General features: G+C 41.1%; 1 protein-coding gene across 11 annotated transcripts in view; it reads right to left on the bottom strand.

Annotated features, from left to right (window-relative positions):
• FAM135A (family with sequence similarity 135 member A) overlaps positions 1-27,590 on the bottom strand; it is a 149,212-nt gene that overhangs the window by 26,614 nt on the left and 95,008 nt on the right. For all 11 annotated transcript variants that reach the window (XM_065587951.1, XM_065587950.1, XM_024114417.3 and 8 more), the window contains 6 exons: positions 20,494-20,567; positions 20,060-20,214; positions 17,475-19,806; positions 12,998-13,158; positions 2,903-2,994; positions 1,548-1,645 (listed from right to left, as the gene is read on the bottom strand). In XM_065587951.1, coding sequence (XP_065444023.1) covers positions 1,548-1,645; positions 2,903-2,994; positions 12,998-13,158; positions 17,475-19,806; positions 20,060-20,214; positions 20,494-20,567 — 2,912 coding nt within the window. The remainder of the gene's footprint in view (positions 1-1,547; positions 1,646-2,902; positions 2,995-12,997; positions 13,159-17,474; positions 19,807-20,059; positions 20,215-20,493; positions 20,568-27,590) is intronic.

The following is a 27,590-nucleotide window of genomic DNA, read 5'->3' as shown; positions in this document are numbered from 1 at the left end:
TTTGTAAATGTATGGACTCAACTCCAAGTGGCAGCCTTAAGAAATCTCTACACTAGGAGTATTTTTAAGAGAAGTCACAGAAGTAGTCTGAGCTCCAGTGGAGTGAACTTTTATCAGACCAGAAGGATTACATTTAGCATTCCAATAAGAGAAAGTAATGCAACCGGAAATAACTCTTCCGGCATAGACCTCGAACAATCTGGATGAAACTCTGAAGGTTTTGTTTAAATAAAAAGATAATGATGCAGCAACAAGTAAGGAATGTAGACTTCTTTCACATCATTCATGTGGGGTTTTAGAAAATATATAGGTAAACAAGTTGTTTGATTAATGTGGAAATCAAAGACAATTTTAGAAATAAAACTAGGGTGAGACTGAACTGATACCATGTCTCTATGAAAAGCTCTATAAAGTGAACCTGACATTCAAGTCTGAATTTCCCCCCATTTTGCAGGCCAAAGAAACAGCAACTGGAAATGGAGTCCTCATAGAGATGATGCAGAGAATACGTGGCTAATGACTAAAACGGTGGTTTCATTAAAGCAGCTTGTACCAAATGCAAACACCATGAAGGAGATAAGTTTTTAAAAGGATTAGTACACCTAAGACACCACTGGATGGGAACAGACCTTATAGTTTTGAACTTGGGAATGGGAAGCCAATATAACCACTAAATGAACTCTTATAGTATTGGAGAGGCCAGCTAACCTTAGATATAGCAGATAGTACAAAATAAATGGGCTGTCTGTAGAAAAAAGTGACCCAAGTGTAACCAATGCAGCAATGTCTGCCTGAGTTTGCAGAGAGCCTAAAACATTAGTTCTGAATTGTGAATTCATAATAAAAAGCATGAATTCTTTCTTAAAGTGCAAACCACAACACAACTTTAAATATGGAGCTGGCAACTGGTGCCTCCATGAGTATTGTCAGTTAACAAGGATTGATGGTATGGTATGGCGTCCATCTAGGAAATAAGATTCTCCTCATGACATATCTCCTCCTTGATGTTCTCAGACAGGTTACTGAAGGCAATAATCCAGGAGGGCCCAGAATACATTACAATCAGCCCACGATGCCTATAATGCAACAGCTTGCAGTGCTGTCTAAATCCTTACCATAAGACCTTAAAATGGTCTTTAAATACTTTAAATACTAAAATACTTTAAATGGTTCTAGGATTGCAGAGCCCATCACATAATTCCCACAGTGTATATCTAAAAGTTAATATATTATATTCTGAGAACTTTCAGTTACTGATGAAGAAATTTTCCTTTTAAGATATTGCAGACTGTTACATTTTTAAACAGTCAGTAACCTGCAGCCATAATACTTTTTATAGCTTTAATATTGTGTATTTAAACTTCTTTTGTTTGTTTTTCATTTAGAAGCCCACATCATCTAATTTTCTCTTACCTTCATTTCCCCCCAACCTTCTCGTTTGTACCTGAATATCAAGTAACTGCATGACAGTGTAGGACAACTCATGTACTTTCTAGTGGGTATTATATATTTTATAGAAATAAAGTAATATACAATATAGGTATTACCTGATTTTTGAAATTGTTAGGTTGTAAATTTGAATATATTGTATTATTTCTTCTAAAAGGCGATCAGTCATGGAGTCAAAATCAGCAAAGGTATCATTCTGTAGCAAGGAAAAATAATTACATATGTTCCAAATACAGTGAGTTATTTTACATTCAGTATAAATTCTTATTCATCAAATATATAACAACTAAACCCACCTATAAAAACATGCTTACTAACTTTGATATCAGAACACAACACTGCAGCACCCCCCAGGTGGGTTTTTTTGGAAGAAGGGAATAAACTGTCTGTACATAGTTTTAGAAGTACTTTGCTCTAAAAAGCACCAAAACTAATATTAAACAGTACCATTAGTCTAACCTCTATCACATATGCACAGTTCTCATCAGCTGGACAAAGAAAAGACAAACCACATATCCCAGATTAAGCCACACTGTATCTGAAATGATAATATGAGGCAATTTATAGTAAGCAACTGTAGAATTTACTATATGCACCTCTCTCCTATTTCAAAGTGTGAAAAGATGACCCTTATTTCAATCTTGGGCTCCTTTTCTACACTAATTAACAACAACAAGTTACAGTGGCTGTAGACGGAGATCAAACGAGTTGTTTCACCTTACATCCATTAATAACTGGCTATCTGAAGTACATCTAGAACATGTATTGTAATTGGATAAAAATAATATTAAAATGTCAACTATATTTTTTTCAAGCTAAAGTAATTTGAAAACTATTCTAAAAAAAAAAAATCAAATAAATTTAAGATTGGTAATTGCTACTGATTTATCATCATCATGCCAATATTGCAATGCAATGACAAAAAGAAAAGAAAAGAAAGGCTGGCTATTTTGTGGTTCTCAGATTCTGTTCCATGAAACATTAGCTCTTCTTTCTTCCCACCCTGGGCTTCACTCTTGTCAGCTAGGATGGGGAAAAATTAGGTGTGTTCTAGACTTAATTGGTTATTATGCTGAGAAGAAGAGAGGATTCCAGATTACATTACTATAACTCTGAATGCGCTGTAGAGTTGTATTAATTTATATAATAAGTATAAATTATAATATATATTTAATTTCAAGGTCATGCCAGTTTGTATAACTGCTTTAGTGTATAATAAAATTAAACCTCAGATTCTGCAAGGGGATTCACTTGCATGGACCATTTTATGACCACTGAGTCTCCCTAATTACAATAGTTATCTGAAACGGCTAAGCAGTCTGTATATATAGATACTTCTGCAGGATCAGGGTCTATACAATACAATAATAATGGTAACTAAGAAAACATTATTTTTTAAAAATGTATACAATTTCATTTATTGTATGAAAATCCTTTTGTTGTTTACAAATACCTGGTTCCTCTCAGACATAAGAAAATCTATTCGTCCTCCAGGTAGTCCAAGCTCAATGTAAGTCTTCACTAATCTTAGATCTGCACTATTACCTTTAAAACAAACAAACAAAAAAGGTTAAAAGGTTTGCTATGACAAAAGTTATCTTGCTATTTAACAAGGTAAATATATTAATTTAGAAACAAAACAGACAAAATGGACAGACAGACAATTGCAGCACTGGCACTTGCCAGCAAACTAATGCAAGTTTTATATTTTACCATATCAAAATTAAAACTAATTAAGCTCTCTGATGCTGTAGCAGCAAAACCAAACACAATGATACAATCACAATCTACAGAAATGACACAAAGCTCAGTCATTTTGGAAAACCCAGGACTTAAGTAGTTAAGTTTTGGTGACTACGTATATAATATTTTACATTCCCTGGATGTTAAGCAAAAAGTACAACAATGTACTAACTAATTTTGATAAAATTCAATGAAATAAACTCAGATTGGGGGAGGAGTAAAGGAGGATTAGAGAATTTGAGGGATGGGAGAGAGGAGTAAGGGACCAGTTAGAAGTAGCACTACATAAGGATTAGTAAAGTAGAAAGGCAAAATGGATTATAGAAAAAGAGATTACTGACCTGTTCAGTAACTGTTGTTCTTCAAGATGTGTTGTACACGTCCATTCCACTCTTGGTGTCTGCGTGCCCTGCCGTTGGAAACTTTTTTCTTCTGTGGTACCCTTTGGGTGACTCGAGAGCCTCTGATGCTGTGCACCACTGTGTACATGTATAAAAGTCAGAGCTGCCCCCAGGTCTCCCTAGTTTCTTTTTGCTGGAACTTCAAAGTAGAAGGGTAGGAGGGCGGTTTGTGGAATGGATATGTGTAACACATCTCGAAGAACAACAGTTATTTAAACAGGTTAATAACTTTTTTCTTCTTTGAGTCATTGCACATATGCATTCCACTCTTGATGACTCACAAGCCATGAAACTCAGAGTCTATTTCAATAAAGATTGTAGAACTTGTCCAACTCTACCATTGTCACTAGTCCTAACGTGCATACATTCCTCTTCCCTACTCGAATGTGGCTGTGGGCAGAATACGGGTAAGTACATTGACTGGTTGATATGGAAAGAGGACACCACCTTTGTGACAAACTTCAGATGAGGACGCAGGTAAACTTTGTCCTTAAAAAGATCATATAGGGAGGCCCAGACATTAAGGCACACAGCTGTTCTTCTCTTGTGGCTGAGGTGATGGCAACCAAAAATGCCACCTTCATTGATAGAGGTAGTAGAGAGTAAGTAGCCAAAGGCTCAGATGGGGACCCATAAATCTTGACAACACTAAGTTTAGACCTCCTGGGAGAATGGGGTCTTGCACCTGATGATACAGTTTGACTAGATCTTTCAAAAACCTTATGGACATGTCATTAGAAAAAAAAAAAACCAGATCAGTTATTCATTTTAGGGTGGAAAGTTGAAACAGCTGCCAGATGTACCTTGACAGAAAACTAACAGCTTAACCTTGATGGTTTCAGGTCCAATAAGTAATCTAATATGTGTTAAATGGAGGAATGGGAAGGAGATACTCTGTAATGGAGAGACCTGTTGGAAAAACATCTCCACTTAGAGAGATAAGTAGTCCTAGTAAAAGGCTTTCTACTATTTAGCAGGATCTCTTGAACTTCTTTTGAGCAAAACTGCTCTCTAATGTCTAGCCATGGAGCATCTATACAATTAAATGGAGAAATTGCAGGCTCTGGTGGAGTAGGTGACCATGATTTTGGGAGTGTGATGGGGCGTCTGCCCCACACTGGCCTGTAAGGGGTGGGGAGGCTGTGGGGAAAGCAGCCAATAGGAGAGGGGCTGTGATGAGCAGCCAACCAGGGCCTGGCAGGCCCATATGAAAAGAGCTGAAGGACAGGGCACATGCAGTTAGTTGCTCCCTGGAGCTTAAGGAGGGAGAACAGGCTGCCTTGTAGGAGGAAGAAAGCTAGCACCTTGGACAGAGCAGTGCTGGGCAGGATCAGGAGAGAGAGAGAGAGAGAACTCCTAGCTGACTGCTAAGACTGGCATGCTGAGATCCTGAGATAAAGATGAAGAAGGTGCTGGAGCTGCAGGGAAGTGGCCCAGAGAAGTAGACTGAGAAGCTGGAGGGGACACAGCGTGTGGCTGTCATCTACAGGGTCCCTGGTCTGGGACCTGGAGTAGTGGGCAGGCCCAGGTCCTCCCCTCATCCCCACTGAGGACGTGGCTGGACACTTGGACTGCAGTACATTCCCCCAGAAGGGGGGGAGCACAGGGTGTTGCACAGCTGGAGGGCTCTGTCCTGAAGAGGATGCTATGGTCCTTGGAATGACATGGGTCCAGGCAGCAAGACATCACAAGAAGGCGGCACAAGTCCAGCCAATCAAGGGAGGCAGGGATATGAGAGATTATCCTCACCACTGTGTCTAAATTGAGACAGCTCGGTGAGTACACTGAGGGTACATCTACACTACAGGGGGGAGTCTATTTAAGATACGCAAATTCAGCTACGTGAATAGCGTAGCTGAATTCGACGTATCGCAGCCGACTTACCCCGCTGTGAGGACGGCGGCAAAATCGACTTCTGCGGCTTTCTGTCGACGGCGCTTACTCCGCTGGTGGAGTAAGAGCGTCGATTCGGGGATCGATTGTCGCGTCCCGACGGGACGCGATAAATCGATCCCCGAGAGGTCGATTTCTACCCGCCGATTCAGGCGGGTAGTGTAGACCCTAGCCTGAGACTAGCCAAACCTGAAGAATTCTATGGGGCAGTCTGGTGTATTGAACCATGTATGTCCCAGGAGCCGCCAACAGTTTTGTACTTTTGTGATTTGTTGAGCTTTGAGATCTATAATAACTGATCAAATTACCTGATACTTCGATTTCAGAAGAAAAGTTCTGGCTTGATTCAAGTCTAGTACAGCCCCCATAAACTCTATTCTCTGAACAGGGATGGGCCAGTCGGGGACCTCAGAGGAAACTTCTCTGCATTGACTAGCAGTCCCAAAGCAGTGAATGTTGACTACATCAGAGATACACTGAACCACACCTGCAGTCTGGATCAACCCGCGACAAGCCAGTTGTTCAGATAGGGATAAACTTGGACTCCTGATTTTCTGTGGAAGGCAACTACTACTGCAATAACTTTTGTAAAGACCCTGAGAGCTGCTGACAGATCAAATGGTAGTACAGTGAACTAATGATGATTTTGATTCACCAGAAATCTGAGGTACTTCCTGTGAGCTTGGTTGGTTGCCACATGGAATTAGGTATCTTTTAAGTCGAGGGCAGCATACCAGTCTCTAGGGTCCAGGAAAAGGACAACAGAAGCTAGAGTGACCATGCAAAACTTTATCTTTAAGAATTTGTTGGGTTGATGCAAGTCTAAAATTGATCAGAGACCCCTCCCCTTTGCTTTCAGGATCAGGAAACAGGGGGAATAAAACCCCTTTTCTCTGTGGCAGCGTGGAACCTCCTCTATGGCCCCAAACTGAAGGAGAGATTGTACCTTCTGGAGGAGGAGCTCCCTGTGAGAGTAGTCCCTGAAGAGGGGGAGGGAGGGATAGACATAAATTGAAGGGTATATCCCACTTCCACAGTGCTTAAGACCCAGTGGTCCAAAGTAATTCAGGCCAAGCACTGTGGCAGTGGGACAGACTGTTTGCAAATGTAGCAGGAACAGGGTCTGGAAATATGAGGTCCCCGACTGGCCCATCAAAATTGCTGCTGACACTTACCAGGTATCTAGAAGGGCCCAGAGCTGGAGCTCAAGCAGCATAAGGGTGAAGCCGGCACCTATAACTTCTGGACTTCTCTGACGGAACAGATGAGGATTGGAGTGGGAAAATGGTGCATCTACTGAGGATGATAGTGCTTTCTGATTGGGGCAAGACTGTACAAACCCATGGACTTCGAAGTGGCTCTTCAGTCCTTAAGCCCATGGAGCTTCCTGTCTGTCTGATCTGAGAACAAAGAAGGACCCTCAAAAGGCAAGTCCTAAATAGTATTCTGCATTTCACAGGGGAGACCAAAAAACTGCAACCATGAGGCTCTCCGAATGGCAACTGCAGAAGCCATGGTCCTAGCTGCTGAGTCTGCCACTTCCAGGCCAGCCTGCACCAAAGTTCTCATTACTAGTCTGCCTCTGTTCTCAGGGAGCAGCTCTTTGAACTTCTCCATGGAGCCCCATAAATTAAAATCATAATGCCCCAGCAGAACCTGTTGGTTGGCAATTTAAAGCTGCAATTCCCCATTCAAAATAAAACTTCATGCCAAACAAGTTCAGTTTCTTTGACTCTTTTGATGGGGAGGAAGGGGGGAAAGAGGGGGGTGAGCCTGATGTGCACTCCCATTAGCCGCTGTAACAACTAGCAATTCTGGAGATGGGTGGGAATAAAAGATAGTCAAACCCTTGGGAGGACACATAGCACTTTTGCTCTGCATGCTTTGAAGTGCAAGACAATGAAGATGGGGTCTGCCATAGTATCTTCATAGGCTCTAATATCACCTCATTGATTGTCAGTAGCACACTAGGTGGACCTGTCACTGATAAAATGTCAATCAGGTGATGAGAGGACTCCCTGACCTCCTCGATCTGAATGCCCAAGTCTAAAGTCACACTCTTTAACAATTCCTGGTAGGTCTTGCAATCATCAGTAAGGTGTGAAGTTGCCTCCAAGGAAACAAACTTCTCCAGAGAGGATGAACATGAAGCCAAGACTGGAAGTAACTGAACTTCTGCAGGCTGCGCCTCGGCTTTCTAAGCGCCTCTTCTTGACACTCAGTACTAGGCCCAGACACTTGAGATGGATCAGCTTGGTGCAAGGACTAACCCACCTGGATTAGGGCACAGAGTAGGCTCGACAAGAAGAGGATGTAGAAGTGCGGGGAACCCCCATGGGTTCTAAAATGGCCAATGATAAGGAGCCAGACTCCAGTGACCTCCTGGCCATGTTCCCAGATGATGGAATGTGGAGAAGGAGATCTAGGTGGGGACCGATAGATCCTGCTCTGAGGCTGAGAGATATAAGATGCCACTTTTGAGTCAGATGAAGAGGCTTCCCCTTCCTCCAATCATGGAGGTGCTGCTCCAGTCGGTGCCGGGGACTGGTGCAGAAAACTTGGCGATGGGCAGAGAGTCGCAATCATTGCTGGCTTCCCCTTAGGACAGTACTGATGAGCTGACTATCTGGGAAATAAGCAGCTGGTGTAGTACTGCATGCTGTATTGCTGGCGTTGGTGTCAGATGTTTCAGTTGTCCTGAGGGATGCGACTCCTGAACCACCAGTGATACCAGTACTCAGAGGCAGAGTAAATTCCTTGCTGCTGCCAAGGCCTCTGGGATAGTTGGCACTGAGATCGTATTTGTCTGCTGCAATGCCGCTGATATTGACACTTTTAGCACTGGACTCGATGGTATCTTCTCCAGCACACAGTCAATTGTGCTGAATTAGACACTGATTTAGAGGAGGCGTGCTTAAATTTCAGTTACACTCTACTAGACTGCCTCTCACCCCTCTTTCCATGCTTGGAGGGTAGAGGTCTTCCCCTGGTCAGATATTCTTTGGAAGATTTATACTTCTTCCGAGGCACAGGTGAAAGAGTCCCAGGACTCCGACAGTTGTGGAGGTGCACTTCTAACTGAAGTTAAACACTTGACACCAGGTTGGACCAGGATAGCTCCGAGGATGGTCTGAGCACCACCTCCATCAGCAGCAACTTCAGCCTAGCCTCCTTATTCTTTGTTGTCCTAGGCTTGAATTCCTGGCAAATCTGGCACCAGAGTATTTGCTCCTCCCTCACATTTAAGACAACTACAGTGTGGGTCGTACACCAGCATAGGTTTTGAGCAGGAGGCTCATGGCTTAAAGCCCAGCAACCGGGGCATGCCTCAGTGCCAGCAGCAGAACATATATATATATATATACACACACACACACACACACACACACACACATATAATATTTTGGTTTTTTTTAAACAAAACAACTAACACTTACTAACTATAACAAGTACTAAACTACAACTATACCATATATACAGAGCAGAGACACAATTGTTTTGGCAATGAACAGGGGTTCCTCCAATGACCATCATGAGGGAGGCCGAGGGCAGCTCTGCCCTTTATACCTATACGCAGTGGCACACAACAGCAGACGGTGCTTGAGCTGCCCAACAAGTATCACAGAGGGAAAAAGTTTTCTGACAGCTGTTTGTGGGCACACAGACACCAAGAACAAAATGCACAAGTGCAATCACTTGAAGAATTACAGATATGTTGGTCTGGAAGCGACCTCGAGAGGTCTTCAGAGTCCTTCCCCCTGCATTAAGGCATGAGCAAGTATTTCTAGACCATCCCTGACAGATATCTATCTAATCTATTCTTAAAAACCTCCAATAATGGGGAGTCCAAAAAACTTCTCTTACTAGTCTATTTCAATACTTAACTATCCTTATAGTTAGAAACTTTTTCCTAATAACTAATCCAAAGATCCCTTGCTGCAGATTAAGCTGATTACCATACTTCTTTTCCTACCTTCAGTGGGCATAAAGAACAATGGATCACATCCTCTTTATAACAGCCCTTAACACATTTGAAAATGCCGCCTCAGTCTTCTTTTCTCAAGACTAAACATGCCTAGTTTCTTAATCTTTCCTCATAGGTCAGATTTTCGAAACCTTTTATCATTTTTTGTTGATCTCCCCTGGACTCTCTCCAATCTGTCCACATCTTTCCTAAAGTGTGGCACCCAGATCTGGACACAGACTCCAGCTGAGGCACCACTAGTGCAGAACAGAGCAGGACAATTACCTCCTGTCTTGGGGCTGGTCTACACTGGGGGGGTGGGGGGATCGATCCAAGATACGCAACTTCAGCTACGCGAATAGTGTAGCTGAAGTCGAAGTATCTTGGATTGAATTACCTGGGGTCCACACAGCGCGGGATCGACGGCCGCGGCTCCCCCGTCGACTGCGCTACCGCCGCTCGCTCTGGTGGAATTCCGGAGTCGACGGTGAGCGCATTCGGGGATTGATATATTGCGTCTTAACGAGACGCGATATATAGATCCTGGATAAATCGATTGCTACCCGCCGATATGGCAGGTAGTGAAGACATACCCTTATACAACATTCCTGCTCCTACACCCCAGAATTAAGTAAGCCTTTTTTGCAACTGCATGATGTTATTTGCTCATATTCAATTTCTGATCCTCGATAACTCCCAGATCCTTTTCTGCAGAACTACCGCCTAGCCCATTAGTCCACATTTAGTGTTTGATATTTCCTTCCTAAGCGTAGTGCTCTGCACTGGTCTTTAGTGAATTTCACCTTACTGTTTTCAGACTACTACTCTAATTTATCAAGGTCCTTTTGAATCCTAATCTTGTCATAGAGTCATAGACTTTAAGGTCAGAAGGGACCATTATGATCGTCTAGTCTGACCTCCTGCACAACGCAGGCCACAGAATCTCACCCACCCACTCCTGTAATAAACCCTAACCTATGTCTGAGCTACTGAAGTCCTCAAATCATGGTTTAAAGACTTCAAGGTGCAGAGAATCCTCCAGCAAGTGACCCATGCCCCATGCTGCAGAGGAAGGCAAAAAACCCCAGGGCCTCTGCTAATCTGCCCTGGAGGAAAATTCTTTCCCGACCCCAAATATGGCCATCAGCTAAGCCCTGAGCATGTGGGCAAGACTCACCAGCCAGACACCCAGGAAAGAATTCTCTGTAGTAACTCAGATCCCACCCCATCTAACATCCCATCACAGGCCATGGGCATATTTACCGCTAATAGTCAAAGATCAATTAATTGCCAAAATTAGGCTATCCCATCATACCATCCCCTCCATAAACTTATCAAGCTTAGTTTTGAAGCCAGATATGTCTTTTGCCCCCACTGCTCCCCTTGGAAGGCTGTTCCAGAAAGCACTTGCAACCCTTCCCAGCTTGGTGTCATCTGCAAATTTTACAAGTACTCTCTCCAATCCATTATCCAAACCATTAATGAAAATGTTGAAGAGTACCAGACCCGGGACAGACTCGTACAGGATTGCACTAACTATGTCCTCCCAGTTTGACAGCAAACCATTGATAACCTCTCTTTGAATACAATTTTTCAACCAGTTATTGATATTGGAAGATAAGACTAACATTCCTGTAGTACTACAAGAGGGACATAAGGATCTGATGAAAATCCCTGGGTGGGTTGATGACCTAGGGATAAAAATACCCACATTCTGGCTACACTACGGCTTCCACAGTTGCTACCATCAGTAGATCTGCTCTAGTGGTGAAGTATACATCTGAATTTTGCCAGGGAAGAGAGCACTAAAGGTACTGATATTTCTCTTTTTTGGTTTGAGGTTCACCATATAGTAAAAATATTGTAGGATTAAAAAAAAAAAGGGTACTCTGCTGCCCCATTTAAATGATCAAATTTATTATGCAAGACAGAGTCATGAGTTGAATCTATTTGGATATTTGTTTTTAAACATGGAAATTTGATAGCTTGATGAAGGATGATTATGGTATATAGGAATTGCTATATCAGATCAGACCAGTGCTCTATTTATTACACTATCTTGTTTCCTTAACTGGCCAGTACCAGATGCTTCACTGGAAGGTACAAAAAAACCCGATAGTGGACAACTATGGAAAACCTACCCATAGGTAAAGTTTCTCCCTAACCCACACCAGTTAGTAGTCTGAAGCATGTGAACATATATCTAAATTTTTAATCCTTCCTAATTTCATGGTGGATGTTCTCATTGTCAGAATAAATGTCTAATAGTTTTTTGAACCCTACTAAGCTCATGGCCTCAATATCTTGTGTCTATGACTTTCACTGGTAAATAGCTGGATAAACACACTTTTCTTCTGCTTGACAATGTACCTATAAAGCTTTTAAACAACATCAACAAAAACAGTTATTAACCTTTCTGTAACTGTTGTTCTTTGAGATGTGTTGCTCATGTCATTCCATGTTAGGTTGGCACATGCCGTGTGTACCATCACCAGAGATTTTTCCCTCAGTGGTATCTATCAGGCTGACTCTGGTGCCCTCTGGTGCTGCACGCTTATGCACTGCCGGCCCTGCATCCTCTCAGCTCCTTCTTGCCGGCTAACTCTGACTGAGGGGCAGGAGGGTGAGTTGTGGAATAGACATGAGCAAGACATCTTGAAGAACAACAGTTACAGAAAGGTTAGTAACCGTCTTTTCTTCTTCGAGTGCTTGCTCATGTCCATTTTACATGAGGTGATTCACAAGCAGTACCCAAGAAGGTGGGCTTGGAGTTCATACTCATGCAGATTGCAACACTGCTCTCCCAAACCTGGCATCATCTCAAGCCTGCTGTATGATGGTGTAGTGGGAGAAGGCATCATTAACAGTCTGAGTTTAATCTCCCTGTCCTTTGTCCCAGACCTGAGGGCCAGCCAGAAGTTGCACTTCTGGGGGACATGGGACTCCCCCAAGCAATGGACAAACTTAGACTGGCTGTAGCTCACAAGTAGAGCCTCTCAACAGAAGAGGTAGTATTTGAAACCTGGCAAGCCAGGCATGCCCGGCCAGGGAGACAAGGCTCCGAAAAGTGAAAAAGAGAGGAGGAAAACAATCCTCTCACTACTTAATACTAACTAACTTTAACTTATACTAACTAACCCTAACAAACAACTATAGTGTAAACTAGAATATGAAATAGCTGAGGCACTCTCAAAGTGGACATGCTAAAGCTCCATCTCAGACCAATGCAGTAGAGAAGGAACGAAGGTTGGTTCGCCTGTGCATTGCTATACAGCCCAGTGTCTGGGACAAGAAGGCACAGGGTGCATACACAGGCCAAACAGGCACTGCTAATGGAAAAATCTCCAATCAAGGGTTCAAGAGGTGCATGCACACCTGAACTGGAGCACTCAGAGGGACACTGCTCGAAGAACATCACATTCTTAAATCATTTTGATGAATCTATTTCTTTCAACACGGTTTAACTCAGAACTCAAAACAACAAAACCAAAACTTCATCTACCATTCTCAATTGATCTGTTATTCAGTAACAAGCAACACAGCATACCATCTAGGCCATGAACACAGACTACGAGATGTATTCCATCTTCTGAACCTTCATCCTCTTCTGTGCTGAAATAAGGTGCTGATGAAGCCAGTCTGAGAACATCACTATACATAAATCCAGGGAGTTTAAGTTGCTTTAATTCCTCTTTAGCCTGGAGAAAACTGGAACAAAACAATGCTTACTATAATAATTCTGTTATATACCTTATTAAAATCTAATAAATGTAGGGTCTGCAAGAACATAATTTTCCACTGCTTTTTACTTAAATATCTCATTTATTTAGTTCATATAAAGCATAAAAACATTTATTCCAGTCTGAGGCACCCATGACAAATTATTAAAAAAGTGCAATCCAAGATAAATACAAACAGTGCCAAGCTAACAAAAGAAGTCAGTCCCCAAAATCCAAATTTTCCACCTCAGGTCTCATGAAATCCTATTCTCCTCAAATAAAGTCCACACCCACAAACACAAGCTCTCCATCCTCCAAAGACCTTTGCAAATTGGTCGACTTTGAGGTATATCATAAAGGTACACAGGATCCTGTCAACTGCAGTAACCAGCATTCATCTAAATAAATTATTAACGGAATACAATTGGGTTTAATTCTTTCTTAAAGCCTGATCTGAAGCCCACTGGAAGTCAAAGTAAGTAGAGACTCCTATTAACTTTACTGGAGTTTGGATTAGGCAGGCACTTAGGCCTGGATGCACAAAAGGACGTAGGCGTTGCAATGCATCACAGCGACATAGCTACCTCCTTTTGCAGAGGCAAGTGTTGTTAAGATAATGGGAGAGCGCTCTCCCATTGACTTAGTGTCTCCACCACAAGCACTACAGTTCACCGCTGTAAGTACTGTAATGTAGATGTAGCCTAAGTCTAGACTGCGGGGAGATACCTATCTCTGCTAGCAATTCACAGCTGGGAATTGTCTTTGTAGTTAGGCATCTGTTGTTGTATTAGCAAGAAGAGGGTGGGTCAGGGGAAGGAGACCCTCCCTCAACATTTAACCCAGCGGTTAGGGTACTCACCAGGGATATGGGAGATATCTGGTTCAATTCCGCCTTCCACCTGAGGGGTAAAAGGAATTTGAATAGAATCTGCCACCTTTCAGGTGAGTGCTCAACCATTGGGCTGTGGGCTATTCTGATGTGAGGCTCACTTCATCTCTCTTGTTGAAGCTGCTGCACTGTAGATAAATAGTGAATGACAGTCATTTGAGCAGAGAGACTGTTTCTTGGATGACTGCTCTAACCATCAGACTACAGAGTCATTCTCATGCTTGTGCACATGTGAGAGAGAGACAAGGGGTGAAGTAACATCTTTTATTGGATCAATCTCTGTTGATGAGAGAGAAGCTTTCAAGCTTACACAGAGTTCTTCAGGTCTGGGAAATATACTCAGAGTGTCCCAGCTAAATACAAGGTGAAAGCATAAGTAGTTAACACATGTGTCAAGGGACCATACAAGGTGAAGTGGCCAGTTACACCTCCCCAGTCGTGCATGGAAAGGGGAAGCTTGGGGAGGAGTTTTAATGGATTAGATTGTTGTAATAAACCATAAATCCAGTCTCTCTATTCAGTCCATGATCTTTGAGAGAGAAAGGGCAAGAGTGAGAGCACACAAGCATGAGAATTAGCCTGGAGGTAAGATCACTCATTCAAGATGTGGGAGACCCAGGATCAAATTGGGGTTTGAACTGGGGGCCTCCTAACCTCCTGGGGGAGTATCCTAACCACTTTGCTAAAAGTTACAAGAGTAGTCCTCCCCTTTGTTGTACTTTTTGCCTTAACATCCTCTGAGCACACCTATTGGATTGGGCCCCACACTTGACTTAGAAGGCCCAATCCAATAGGTGTGCTCAGAGGATGTTAAGGCAAAAAGTACAACAAAGGGGAGAACTACTCTTGTAACATTTAGCAAAGTGGTTAGGATACTCCCCCAGGAGGTTAGGAGGCCCCCAGTTCAAACCCCAATTTGATCCTGGGTCTCCTCCCATGGTTAATGAATCCTCCCATGGTTTGTGAATCGCTCTGTGTCTTAGGCAAGAAATAGATATCCAGGTACCCAGAGGGAGGCAACAGGGCACTTACTCAGAAGCAGAAACGTAGGTACCTAGGAAACTTTTACTGTAAAAATTTAGGTGCTGAGTTATTTAGGAATCTACGGGGTTAGGTGGCAGCTGAGTGGGAATTTTGTGCATCTTAGTGGAGCCTAAAACTTAGTAGGTACTTAGGTGCAGGGACCAGAGGGATAGGGAATGGTAGGAAGGCCTAACTCCTTTTGTGCATCCAGGCCTCAATCTCTAGGTCAGATGAGGATGGGAGACAATGCTTGGAATTGCCTACCAGCAGCCATTTGGAACAAACTGAGGAATTGGAACTGATGTGCTCCAAAAGGAACCATGTATCATCCTCGTGACTAGAGAAAAAGATCATTATGTGAGGTCTCTCAAGTGAGAGAGTCAGGAAAACAGAAAAAATCACTTCACCATAAAAAACAACCCTATTCTAAGTGCCCCTTTCCATACTTATTTATATTTGATTACTGTACATAGAGTCCTTAGTATAGATCCAGACTTTATGAATTACTGTTCATCTATAGCTCTAATAAATGTAAATGGAGAGTATTTTAATGCTCCCATTCTTTAACAGTAGGGGGTTGCACACATTGTAGCTTCTGTAGGCCGAGCACATTGCGCCCACATTGTGCTTCTTACATCCCTCCATTCCTCCCCCCCAGTCCCCACAAGCAGCTTGTATGCCACCTTCCCATGCCCATCCATTTCAGGGACTCTCTGCTAGTCCCATCACCCCCTCCCTCAGGGGCTCTGTGCGTGTCCCCCATTTTCCTCCTGGTATCTGTGTTCCTCCCCATCCCCAACTCCCACCACCACGACTACAGTGTCTGCTCCCACTTCCCAGGGCTCCTCCTCCTTCCCTTACCATCTCTCCTCCCCAGTTCCTGCTTTCTCTTCCCCAACTCTACTCCCCAACCCTGGGTCTCTGCTTCCATGCCCACCCAACCCCCATCTGGGTCGCTACTTCCCTCATCACCACCACTCCCTCGTCCCAACCAATTCCTTGAAAGTTCCTGCTTTGCCCCTCATCCACTCACCCATATTCTGGGTCTTGGTTTTTCCCCCTTCGCCTCCAGGTCCCTCCATCCACCCCCTCCCATTTCTCTCCACTCCTGATTCTACCACCCCAACCCAAACCCCAGACATCGCCAGATCCCTGTTTTTCCTCCCACCATTCCCTATCCTCTGGTCCCTCCTGCTTCCCCCACTGGACACAAAAGGGTGTCATAAGGAGGAGGGAGAGAACTTGTTCACCTTAGCCTCTAAGGATAGAACCAGAAACAATGGGTTTAAACTGCAGCAAGGGAGGTCTAGGTTGGACATTAGGAAAAAGTTCCTAACTGTCAGGGTGGTTAAACACTGGAACAAATTGCCTAGGGAGGTTGTGGAATCTCCGTCTCTGGAGATATTTAAGAGTAGGTTAGATAAATGTCTATCAGGGATGGTCTAGACAGTATCTGGTCCTGCCATGCGGGCAGGGGACTGGACTCGATGACCTCTCGAGGTCCCTTCCAGTCCTATAATCTATGAATCTATGAATCTATGAATCCCCACTTCTCCCTCACCCCCTGTCCCCATTTCCCCCCTACAAGCTTCCCTGTAAAGCTCTCTTATTTCTGTTACAGTCTGGGCTATGCACAATGTCCCCACATGGCAAGTTAAGCTGCTGCCTCTGATATATGTAGGTAGTAAGGGGGCGGGGACAGAGAATTTCCTTTGCCTGCAGCACCAGAGCAGTGTGGGGGCCCTGATTTCCCCCTGAATCAGCCTTTTCCAGATTTCCAATCTGCTGCAAAAATTAATAGGTTTGTGCCCATGGATGCCTGGAACATTCCCTATAATTTTGGAATTGGAGGGATGTAGTGTTTCAAAGTTATTGTGTTACAGACAAACAGATGACTGAAAATTGCCATTGAGTTGAGCATTACACCTCACTTTGCTTGGCCAGTTGTGCTGGGCAGCTAGTCTTGTTGTCTTAAACAATTTTGTAACTCATGATGTCCCTTTTCTTTACCTACTATGTTAAGTTTTCATTTTATAAAACACCATTTTTCTTTTCTCTAAGATCCTGAAATATTTCTATTCTGTAATTCCTCATTTTAAAAAATGTTTTAATGTACATTTATTCAATATATAAATCTCAAAGTTTTAATTCTGCTTTAAATTTGCAAACAACGTGAGATGAGTAGATGTGATAACTGGAATTCTGTGTTAACATACACTTTCTAACAAGCCTCTAAAACCTGAAAAGTTAGTTGTATGCGCAGGAGAAAATAAATCCATAATTCAGCAACCTGGAAGATATCTTGATCAAAGACCATGTTTCTTTTCCCTCTGAATACCATATTTTAAGTTTTTCAAAATTTAAAGAGACTTTGTTTAAAAAAAATCACTTACGCTAGCATTTGAGGTTTGGGGGAGCTTTCATACCAGGAAACAGATGAAGCTGAGCTGCAGGATGTGCTGCCTGGCTGTTTTGTTATTGCATCAGATTTGCTTTTTGAAGAACATATAACACTGCAAGGAGAGTCTCTCAGCACAGAGGGAAAAGACAAACAACCAGGAGTGCAGATAGGAGCCATATTCATTCCATCCCTTAGATGTTCGCTGTCAATCCTTTCAGATCTCAAAGTTTTTTCTTCCATTAGACCATGATTCTGCTCAAAGTCAGCATTGGTATCTCCATCTAAAATATTACTATCATCCGTTTCCTCATAATACCCATTTTCAACCATTTCTTGATCCTGCTCCTCCTCCTCATCATCATCCTCCTGTTGTGAAGAGCCAACTGTTTGTTTTTCAGATGTTTCCTTTTGAGGACTATCAGGATTGCTGTTGTCAGTAGGGCAAATATCAGAAATATCTGTACTGCTTCTAGAGCCAAAGTAGTTTTCTACAAGACCTTGTTTCACAATATCGATACTACTGGTTGATGAGAGATGATTTGCATCTGGGTGAGTCTCACTTTCAACTGTTGGCAGTTCCTCAATTGTTTGCCTTAATTCTAGAGGTTTGTTATGTTGTCCCTCATTTGTTTTCTCTACATTACACTTAGCATTACTAGATACTGAACCTGAAACAACACATGGTTCTCCCAGATAAATAACTTCTGAATGTAATTCAGTTGCTCCTTCTGTAGTGTTCTGTTGCCTATCAAGGCTTTTAGAGTCCTTAAAAACTGTGTCAAAGTTTGCACGTGAGCTGTAACTTTTCATCTCAGTAGATATATCTTCATCTGAAGCAACCAACTGTAAAGAATCTTTTAAGTTTGAAAGTGAGGAATGTAGAGAGACAGTTTCATTGTCTGAATACCCTGAAAATACAACACACTGTTGCTGTAAAATGATATTTGATTTTTTATTGTCATCACATTTTGGCAAATCAATTGTTGACAGATCTAATATAGTTTTGCTGTCACTTAGTTGGCATTCAGGTACAATCGATATCTTTGAATTTTCATCAGGTGAAAGCTCATCATCATCTGACGGTAGAGAATTTATGGATGTCAGGGATGATTGTATTTCGCTCAGTGCACTAGTACTCTCAGTACAATAGCTTTCTATTGCATTTTTTATGTAATCTGGTTTTAGTAAAAGCTGAGGAAATAGTTTTTCACTGTTGTAAGCACTTTGCCCTTGAATGGTTTCAAAAAATACATCAGGGTTGGAGTGTGTTGCAAAAGAGCTTGGTTCACTTTCTACACCTGAATCTGAAAACCTAGATGAGGCATAAGTGACACTAACATCTGGTAACTTAATCGTGTCTCCACTTATGGCAACATGAGTCTCTTTTGTAGAAAGAGCAGAATGATTGCTTTTTACTCTTGTCAATGCATCTCCAGTATGTTGGTAGTTCGTTTCTTGCACATCATCCTTTTCAAGCACCAGTACCTGTTCCCCCGAGTTAGCTTTACTTCCAGATTCTGCAGTCTGAAAGTTGGGCACCTGTAAATTCTCTCCATCTTGCAGAAATTCTGCCCAGGATCCAATACGAACAGTCACTTTCTCCCCTTCATAAGGATCCTTGTTACTTGGTTTTACCTCAACTGTCCTCATTCCTGATGAAGTTGGCTGACAGCCAGGACAACCTTCAACTATGCTTGTAGGTGTCAAGATGCTATCCACCTGTGTAACTCCAGTACCTGCCTGGGAGATATTAACTCTGCCAAAAATGGTGGAATTTGCACAATGAGAGACCACAGGACTACACTGGCTTTGCTGAACATGGTCAGTTTGGGCAGATTTTTGTTCAGTTCTAGATGGCACACATCTAAGTTCTTTTTGACTTATTTGCCTCGTGCAGGTCCTTGTGTCACAAGCAAAGCCACCTATTGCAGGATCCAGTCCTTTCTGATGAGACGAAGGCCTGCCTTCATAGCATTTAGAGACGTCCTCTGGTGCTGTGTTTTTCAAACATTTGTAGCCTACCAAGACCACAGAGTCCTTAGAGTTCTGTTTTACTATTTTTTTTGTGTTTTCAGTTTTCATTGTTTTCATTAGTTTAGTAACCTTAACTTTGGATTTGTTTACATCTTCATTTTTCCCTTTCAAAGACTTTGTTAGCTGCTTTTCACTTTCTGAATGCCAAATGTTGGAGGCACCTGCAGGTCTGATTTTCAACTCTGGGCTAGAAAAACCAGCTACAAAACCTTCTTCGGCCTCAAATTTATCCAGCTTATTGGACTCTGACCTCTGAAGATTTTCTACTGCCAACCAGGGTACATCCAAATCTTTTACACACACACACACAAAAAAAAAAGTGAGAAAAGAAAAGCACAGTTTATAACAAGATTATGCAAATTACTAAAGCTATACAACTTTCATTACAAAATTTAAAAAACTTTACAGCTATTCAAAATATAAACTAGATAAACATTTCAAGGGAACATTTCTCTATTGCTAGAAAATATACAGAAAAATATACCTAATTTTTCTATAGCTTTACTTATTCTTCAGAGGAAGAACACACAAGCTTGTATTTACCTTCAGTAATGGAATCTAAATACCGATCTTCAAAGATTATAGGTAATGAGTTCAGGTCTCCATCTAGTTCACTGCATTCAATAGGAAGAGGTGGAAGAGAACTGCAGAAGGAGGTGTTTTTGATAGCTGTACACATCTGTAGATGACTCTGAGCACTGAAAAATATTACCTTGCATTAAGAGAATTGTAAGAGAGGATGGTAATCCTACACAGTAAATTGTTACTGTTAATACTTAAACAGAATACACTAAATCTAAACTCCTATTAAATTAGTTACACAAGTACATACAAGGCATTTTTGTAATCTGAAGCATATTAAAGATAACACACTTGTGACATATGTTGTGCACTACAAGCTGTTTCTGTGCATTTAGCAGCACGATTTGGAAAAGTAATAAAAAAAGCCTCACTATAAACTATTTCAAGTTACTCACTGTAGTTCTTGATATGCAAGAGCAGCTTGCCTTGGATGCTCAAGACAAAAGAATGCTTCGGAAAACCTTCGTACCTGAAAGATTCCAACAATTACAACTAGCAAAATAAGAATTCTTTTTACATAGAAAAAGCAATTTAAAAAACCAACAACATTGCTATGTCACGTCAGTGTCACGCGTGAATAAATAGTAATGTTTTCATGAAATATTCAGTCATCAAATTTCATGAACAAGAGTGTCAGTTGATGTGTCTTTTTTTTTTTAGCACGAACAGATATAGGATTGGGGCAGATATTGGTTTTGAATGGGAAGCACGGTCTTGAACAAATAGGGCAAATGTAACATGCTCCAGTTGCCTATCTGGACACATAACAGAGACATGAACAAAAAAAATTAATATAAATTTGAATAAAAGGAAGTTTAGTTAGTATCATATGAGCAAGTTTAAAAATGTATGATGGTTGTCCTCAAGAGTGGAAACTCATCAAATATTCTTCAGTTCATGAGAATGCAGCAGGCCAGAATTATACAAGGGTGTGTAATTTGACCTTTTTCTGTCCCAGATTTCAAAGTGAACAAAATATAGTACAGATTTTACATTGCCTTTACCATTGCTCCTGCAATTTACAATGCCAAAAGTACTGTGCCAGCAATGATTATCCATTAAGATTTAGTTGTCAAAATACATGAATAAAATAAAGCAAATACAATATTTAGTTTTTTTACAGCACAAAGGAGCTTATATTTACCTACTGTCAAAATACAAGAATGAAATATATGTTATTAATTTAAAAATGGAGAAACTGGAACTGTGGAATATACAGTAATCTATTACATGTAAAAAATTACAGTAGTGCAATGTTAATATTCCACACGTGAGTACACAATAGTCAGGAACATTAGATCTCCCACATTGCACATATCATATATTAAGATATGCATATAGCAGTCTAACCAGTAACCTCAAGTTCTACATAAATGTAACATGGGTAAACTAACATTGTTATGAGAATTTTTACTTTTGCATCTCCTCACCACTGTGTTCAAACACACAATTTTAATGCTGCATTACAATAGATTTTACCTAGTTTGGTTGGTTTTAAAGGAGATGCAGAGAAAGGTGTTTGGGTATAGAACAGCAGAGTTTCAAGCTACTCCATATGCTACTATCTTCCGCACAAACATGTTTTATTTACTGGATATATAATAATTGTAAGAAATGTTTGAAATCACTCAGCCATCTAATTGTACCTGTAGCTAGTCTGTTTAACAGTGTTTTCTTGCTACTTTCTCTTGCCCATCCCCTCTGAGTACTTGATACACTCATGGTCTCTCTCTTAGATTATACACTCTTCAGGGCAGAAGCTGTCTCATTATGTATTTGTAGAATTCAGTGAGGCCCAATCCCCAATTGATTCCCCTGGGTGCCACCATTTCAGCTACACACGTACACCAACAATCACAGCTACATACAATACAAGGAAAATCTAGTCAAGCACTACTGAGTTCTACAGCATGGGATTATAGCACTATGCAATTCATGTGTACTCACAGGCAATATTTAAAATGAAAAGCCAAAATGACTTTTTGATTTATGTGTAAAAGCCCATTTAAATGTTATTTTTCCTGCCAATAAGTATTCACAGAAAATATTTCTCAGAGAGAACTAGCCATATGTCAAAATCTGATTTCAAGTTTCTGTCATTAGAGTTTTTTTTAATGGAAAAATATATCTTCCCAGTTGCATAATTCAGAAAAAGAAAAAAGAAAAAAAACCCACAGGATTTGAGTCACTTTACCACAAAATTCACCTTTAGGCTATAACCAAGCATGAAAAGGTTCAACCACAAGGGAAAGTTTTTAAAAAAAGTTATGGGGAAACAAAAACAGCAGGTTAAAAAGGAAACTGCATTGCAAAACTTAACTTATGGCTTTTCTTATAGCTTTTACCAGCAGAGAAAGCTCATCTATTTTTCCTGTCACATGGAATCATATTTTAATGATACACAAATGTCCCTGTGTGTAGAAGTAGACTTTCAGTTATACTGTCTCCTTAGATCTTAAATTTGCTACTCTTGGCAATCTTGGCTAGTTGGTCTTTGTTTTTATCATCAGACAAACCACACTTTCCACTTCATTTCTGTAAGAGATTGCGTCCCTTTGTTCTGGAAAAATGGTTAAAGCATAGTCTAACCCAGAGACAACCCTTAGAAGGAAAAGTTAGCATGCCCTGGGAAATATGGAGAAAAGATCATGTTAATATCCCTTCCCTGGAAGTCTGAGGGAGAGCTTGGATGGGTGTTCAAATGGGAAAGGCATAAATAAAACAAAACAAAAACTGCAATGAGACATTTCAATCAAACATCAAGGGAAAAGTTCTTTAGAAAGAAATTAACTCTTCCTCTTTGTCATAGGATCTGGCCCTTTCACATGAGTCCGGGACCAGCCTACCTGTGACAGGCTCCTGTAAGGGAGAACAAGCCAACTTGGGCCCACCTGGAAGTGGTAGGTTTATTATTGTTAGGATTATGGTGGCACGCACATTCACAGAATACAGTAAAACAGTCCCTGCACCGAAGATCTTGTAATTTAGGAAAGGAACCCAGTGCATCATATTAATAAAAGTGATATTATTCAAATTATACAAAATTAAAGTACAATTGATTTTTGTCCTAAACCAGTGATGAGAAATGGGGGGGGGGGGGGGGGGAGAGCTTGTAGTGGGTTATAGATTGCTGTAATAAGCCATAAAACCAGTGTCTCTATTTGGTCCACGATTTTTAGTGTCTAGCAAAGTTATGAATTTAAGCTTCCAGGTGTTGTGCGAGTTTCCCTTGAGGATGATGACTGACAGGTCACATACAGAGTGATCGCTTTGTGAAAAGTGTTTACCCACAGGTGATTTGGTGTTTTTGTCTTTCATCATTTTTCTGTGTGAATTCACTCAAGAGCATAGTGACTGTCCCGTGTCACCCACATAGTTGTTATTGGGGCATTTAGGACACTGGATGAGGTACACCACAAGCTGTGATAGGCATATGTAGAACCCATGGACCTTGAAACCTGTGTTGTGGAGGTACTGATTATTTTAGCAGTGGGGATATGGCTGCAGATTATGCATCTGCTGTTCTGGCAGGATCTGGTGCTGCTTTGAGTTTCTGTGTCCTATTCTGTGGAGCTTGCTTCTGATGATGAGCTTAGAGAGGTTGGGGGTTGTTTGAAAAGGGGGTTCAGGAAAGATTTCTTTCAGGATGTAGTCCCCATCAAATATGGGTTGTAAGTGTTTAATGATACTCCATATGGGTTCCAGTGTGGAGTGGTAAGTGACAACTAGGGGTATGCAGTCGGAGAGGGTTTTATATCTGTTTTGAAGCAGGTTCTCTCAGGGTATTTGGGTGACCCATTCCATGATGCAATCTACTTCTCTAATGGAGTGTCCTTGTTTGGTGAAGGCGGTTTTAAGTGAGTTAATGTTTATATCCCTTTCTCCTTGGAGCATATTCTGTTTTCTTGGCATGTCGGCGGTGGTTACTGGATCTGTGAAGGTAAGTGTGGTGATTCATGGGTTTCTTGTATATAGTTGTTTTTAGGGTTCCATCCATGAAGCTGATCGTGGTGTCCAGGAAGTTGATGTTAGTGCGAGAGTGGTCTAGAGAGAGTTTAATGGATGGATGGTAGTTGCTGAAGTTGTGATGGAAACCTATGCGGGAGTTTAGGTCTGCTCAGAGGATGAAAATATCATTCATGTATCCTCAGGTAGATAATTGGTTTCATGCTGAATTTGTTCAGAAATTCTTCTTCAAGGTCGCCTATAGATTGGAAGAGATTGGCATATTGAGAAGCCATCCTAGTTCCCTTGATTTCTCCCATGGTTTGGACAAAGGGTTTGTTGTTGAATATAAAATTGTTGTGGGTGAGGATGAAATGGATGAGTTTGGGGATATGTTTGAGGTGGCTATCTGAGTGTTACCCATTGCCTTGAAGATACTTGAGGCAGGCAGCAATGCCACCATTTTGACAGATGGTTGTGTATAGGGATTTATCATTGATGTAATGATATATCTGAGATACATCAATGATATTTTCATGGGTCCTACAACAGTGCACTAATGTTTCAATAACAACTATGTGGGTGAAACGAGACAATTAATACACTCTTGAATGCACTCTCACAGAAAAATGATAGAAGACAAAAAACACCAAATCACCTGTGGGGAACACTTTTCACAAAGTGTATCTGACCTCTCAGTTCTCATCCTCAGAAGGAAACCTGCACAACACCCGAGAGCTTAAATTCATAATTTTGCTAGTCACAAAAAATCATGGACTGAATAAAGACACTGGATTTATGGCTTATTACAAAAGTGTTACCCACAAAATGCCCCCCCACACACACACACACCAACCATTTTTCTTCCCTATGACTAGACATAAGTTAACTGGCCACTTCACTTTGAATGGTCTCTTACAATATCTGTTAACTACTTAGGCTGAACAATATGCATTAACTACTTATGCTAAACAACCTGTTCCACCTTGTATTTAGCTGTGACACTAAAAATACATTTCCCAGACCCAAAGAAGAGCTCTGTATAAGGCCTCGGCTACACTTGGGGATTCACAGCGCTGCCGGTACTCCACCTCTCCTAGGGGAATAGCTTGCAGTGCTGCGAGCGAGCGTGCAGTGCTGCAGGAGCTGATTACACTGGCGCTTTACAGCGCTGCACTCGCTGCGCTTGGGCAGGGGGGGGTGCATTTTCACACCCCTGAGCGCAGCAAGTTGCAGCGCTGTACAGCGCCAGTGTAGCCAAGGCCTAAGCTTAAAATCTTGTCTCTTTCACCAGCAGAAGTTGGTCCAATAACTGGTCCACCTTGTGTCTCTAATATCCTGGGACCGACAGAACTACAACAACAATGCATTATATACAACTGTTTATTAGGTGAATTTTAACACTTATGAAAGGAGCTGGATTAACAGCTCTAGACAGTTCTCTGTATATGTTGTTGGCAAGCTTGATCAAACTGCCGCAAACTTGACTTAAAGGAATCAGTACTAGGGATGCAATGGTAGTTCAGTCTCTATGTCTCATTGATGTTTGACTTTTATGTACAGACTACAATAACAAGGATATCAACTAGTGCCCAATATCCATGAGGAAATGGACAAATTACCAACACTCATTTAATACATGACACCTACCAACCAGCAGATGGCAATGACTTTCTATCATTACCAACTTCGGATGACTTCATAATAGAGACTTAGCTGTGAAAGGTTTTGTACCCTGTTATAAGTCATCTATCATGAAGTCCCCCCCAATTGTGTTTTATGGTCCTCCAATAAGAAATAAATAAATAAAGAGGAGGGATCTTTTTAAAAAAAAAAATCGTATTATTGTGGCGAACACATTGTTGCCCAGAGATGCGCAGGCAGGCAATGTGAGATTCTTAGTTTTCTTAAAATTTTAGTAGGGACATCAGGCTGGAAGAAATAGTTTCAGGATGTGTTCAGGCCTACCAGAAGATGTCACCATAGAACAAAAATTTATCATTACAAAATGTTTACATTCTAGATTCATTGATTTATATTATAAAAAATAACACACACTAATTTTAAATCATTTTTTCACATAACATACTTAACCCAAAACCTCATTAACTGTACATTGTAACTGTGTACACACAAACTCTCACTCAACAAGACTGTAGTTATTTTTGTAATGTAGCAATCAAAATCTGTTGCAATTTTTAACTCAGAGGGCTGGCTGATGTCTTATTAAAGGTAATCTGCAAGAATTTTAAAAAATAAAATAATTGCATTATGTGCTGAATGTTTCCAACAACAAAAATGCAGCACAATTGCTTCAGAAATATTTATATTGCAATATCAAGACATACAATAAGCATAAAAACAGACCCAGATGTCTTTGATAAACACCACACAAAATCCAGTACAAGGAAAATCAGTCAGCATAATACAGGTTTATCTCAGGGAGAGGTGATGCTTTGCAGAAGGGATAGTCTATAAATATGAGAATGGTAAAATTAGCAAAGATTAAGCATTTAATAGAGCACATTATCAAGTAACGTATGAATTTATTGCAATAAAAGCGCAAAAGACTTTCTGTGCCAGAGAGGACAATAAATAGGATCTCTCATATCATAACTAAATTTATTAGCAGCCTGAAACCAAAAAGGCTGCACCATTGGACATGAGCAGATCAAATCATAAGTGAGACCCCTTTTCACTGCAAGCTCTCCAGCACAAGGATATCTCATGAATCCCCAGACCATAAAGACTCACACTAGTATTTAGTGCATAACACAAAGTACTATATTGTGCATCCCAGAATTAGGTTTCGAGTACACAGTCAAACATTCTCTGAAATTGATGCTCATAAATTTACTATTTCTTTTTAAATTTTAGGTTCCCATAACTCCAGGATTGTTGGCTGCTGCTCCAATATGTGAACAGCAGAGTGTCTTCTATGGACTGTAACATGAACTAGAGTTTTCTGCTCAATCCTGCAGCCAGCCTATATGGGGTCAATTAAGTGAACGTGGATTTTTGGTTATTTTTCATTAAAAGGCATGTGTTTGCACAGTGTTTCAGAGAAACAGTTTTTTTTAAATCTTTTGATATAGAAAACAATAAAAATCACCTTTGCAAACCAGTGCTCTATAAACTTAAAAAGTTCTATTTAACTGCCCCCTACAAGTTGGCCCCAGGAGGGTTTCCTAGTTGATGGTACATCACCCAATTCATGCCCAAACGTGGCGAAAGAGCTAGACCCAACAACTTGAGTTTGTCAGACCTAAAGCAAAAAGAAAAGTTTAATATTACTTATGTCTTGCATTCCCCTTTCACCCTTCGATGTCTGGATAGAGCATCTATGTATGGGAACCTTAAAAATTTGTTTTAAAAATACTTGCAGATCACTTTCGAAAAGAGATGCGATTAGCTTAGTTCTTTTTAGCTATAAAAAGGGTCACCTTCAAGTACAGAGCTGTCACTTCAGAAACATGGCAGAGTGTGCATCCCTCCGTACGACACTACATTGTGGATAACATGGAACTATTCCATCCCAACTTGGGGC

The sequence above is a fragment of the Chrysemys picta genome, chromosome 3 (assembly GCF_011386835.1).
Source record: "Chrysemys picta bellii isolate R12L10 chromosome 3, ASM1138683v2, whole genome shotgun sequence".
NCBI lineage: Eukaryota > Metazoa > Chordata > Testudines > Emydidae > Chrysemys > Chrysemys picta.
Note: the sequence above shows the minus strand (reverse complement) of the source record. Positions and strands in the feature narration are given on the sequence as shown.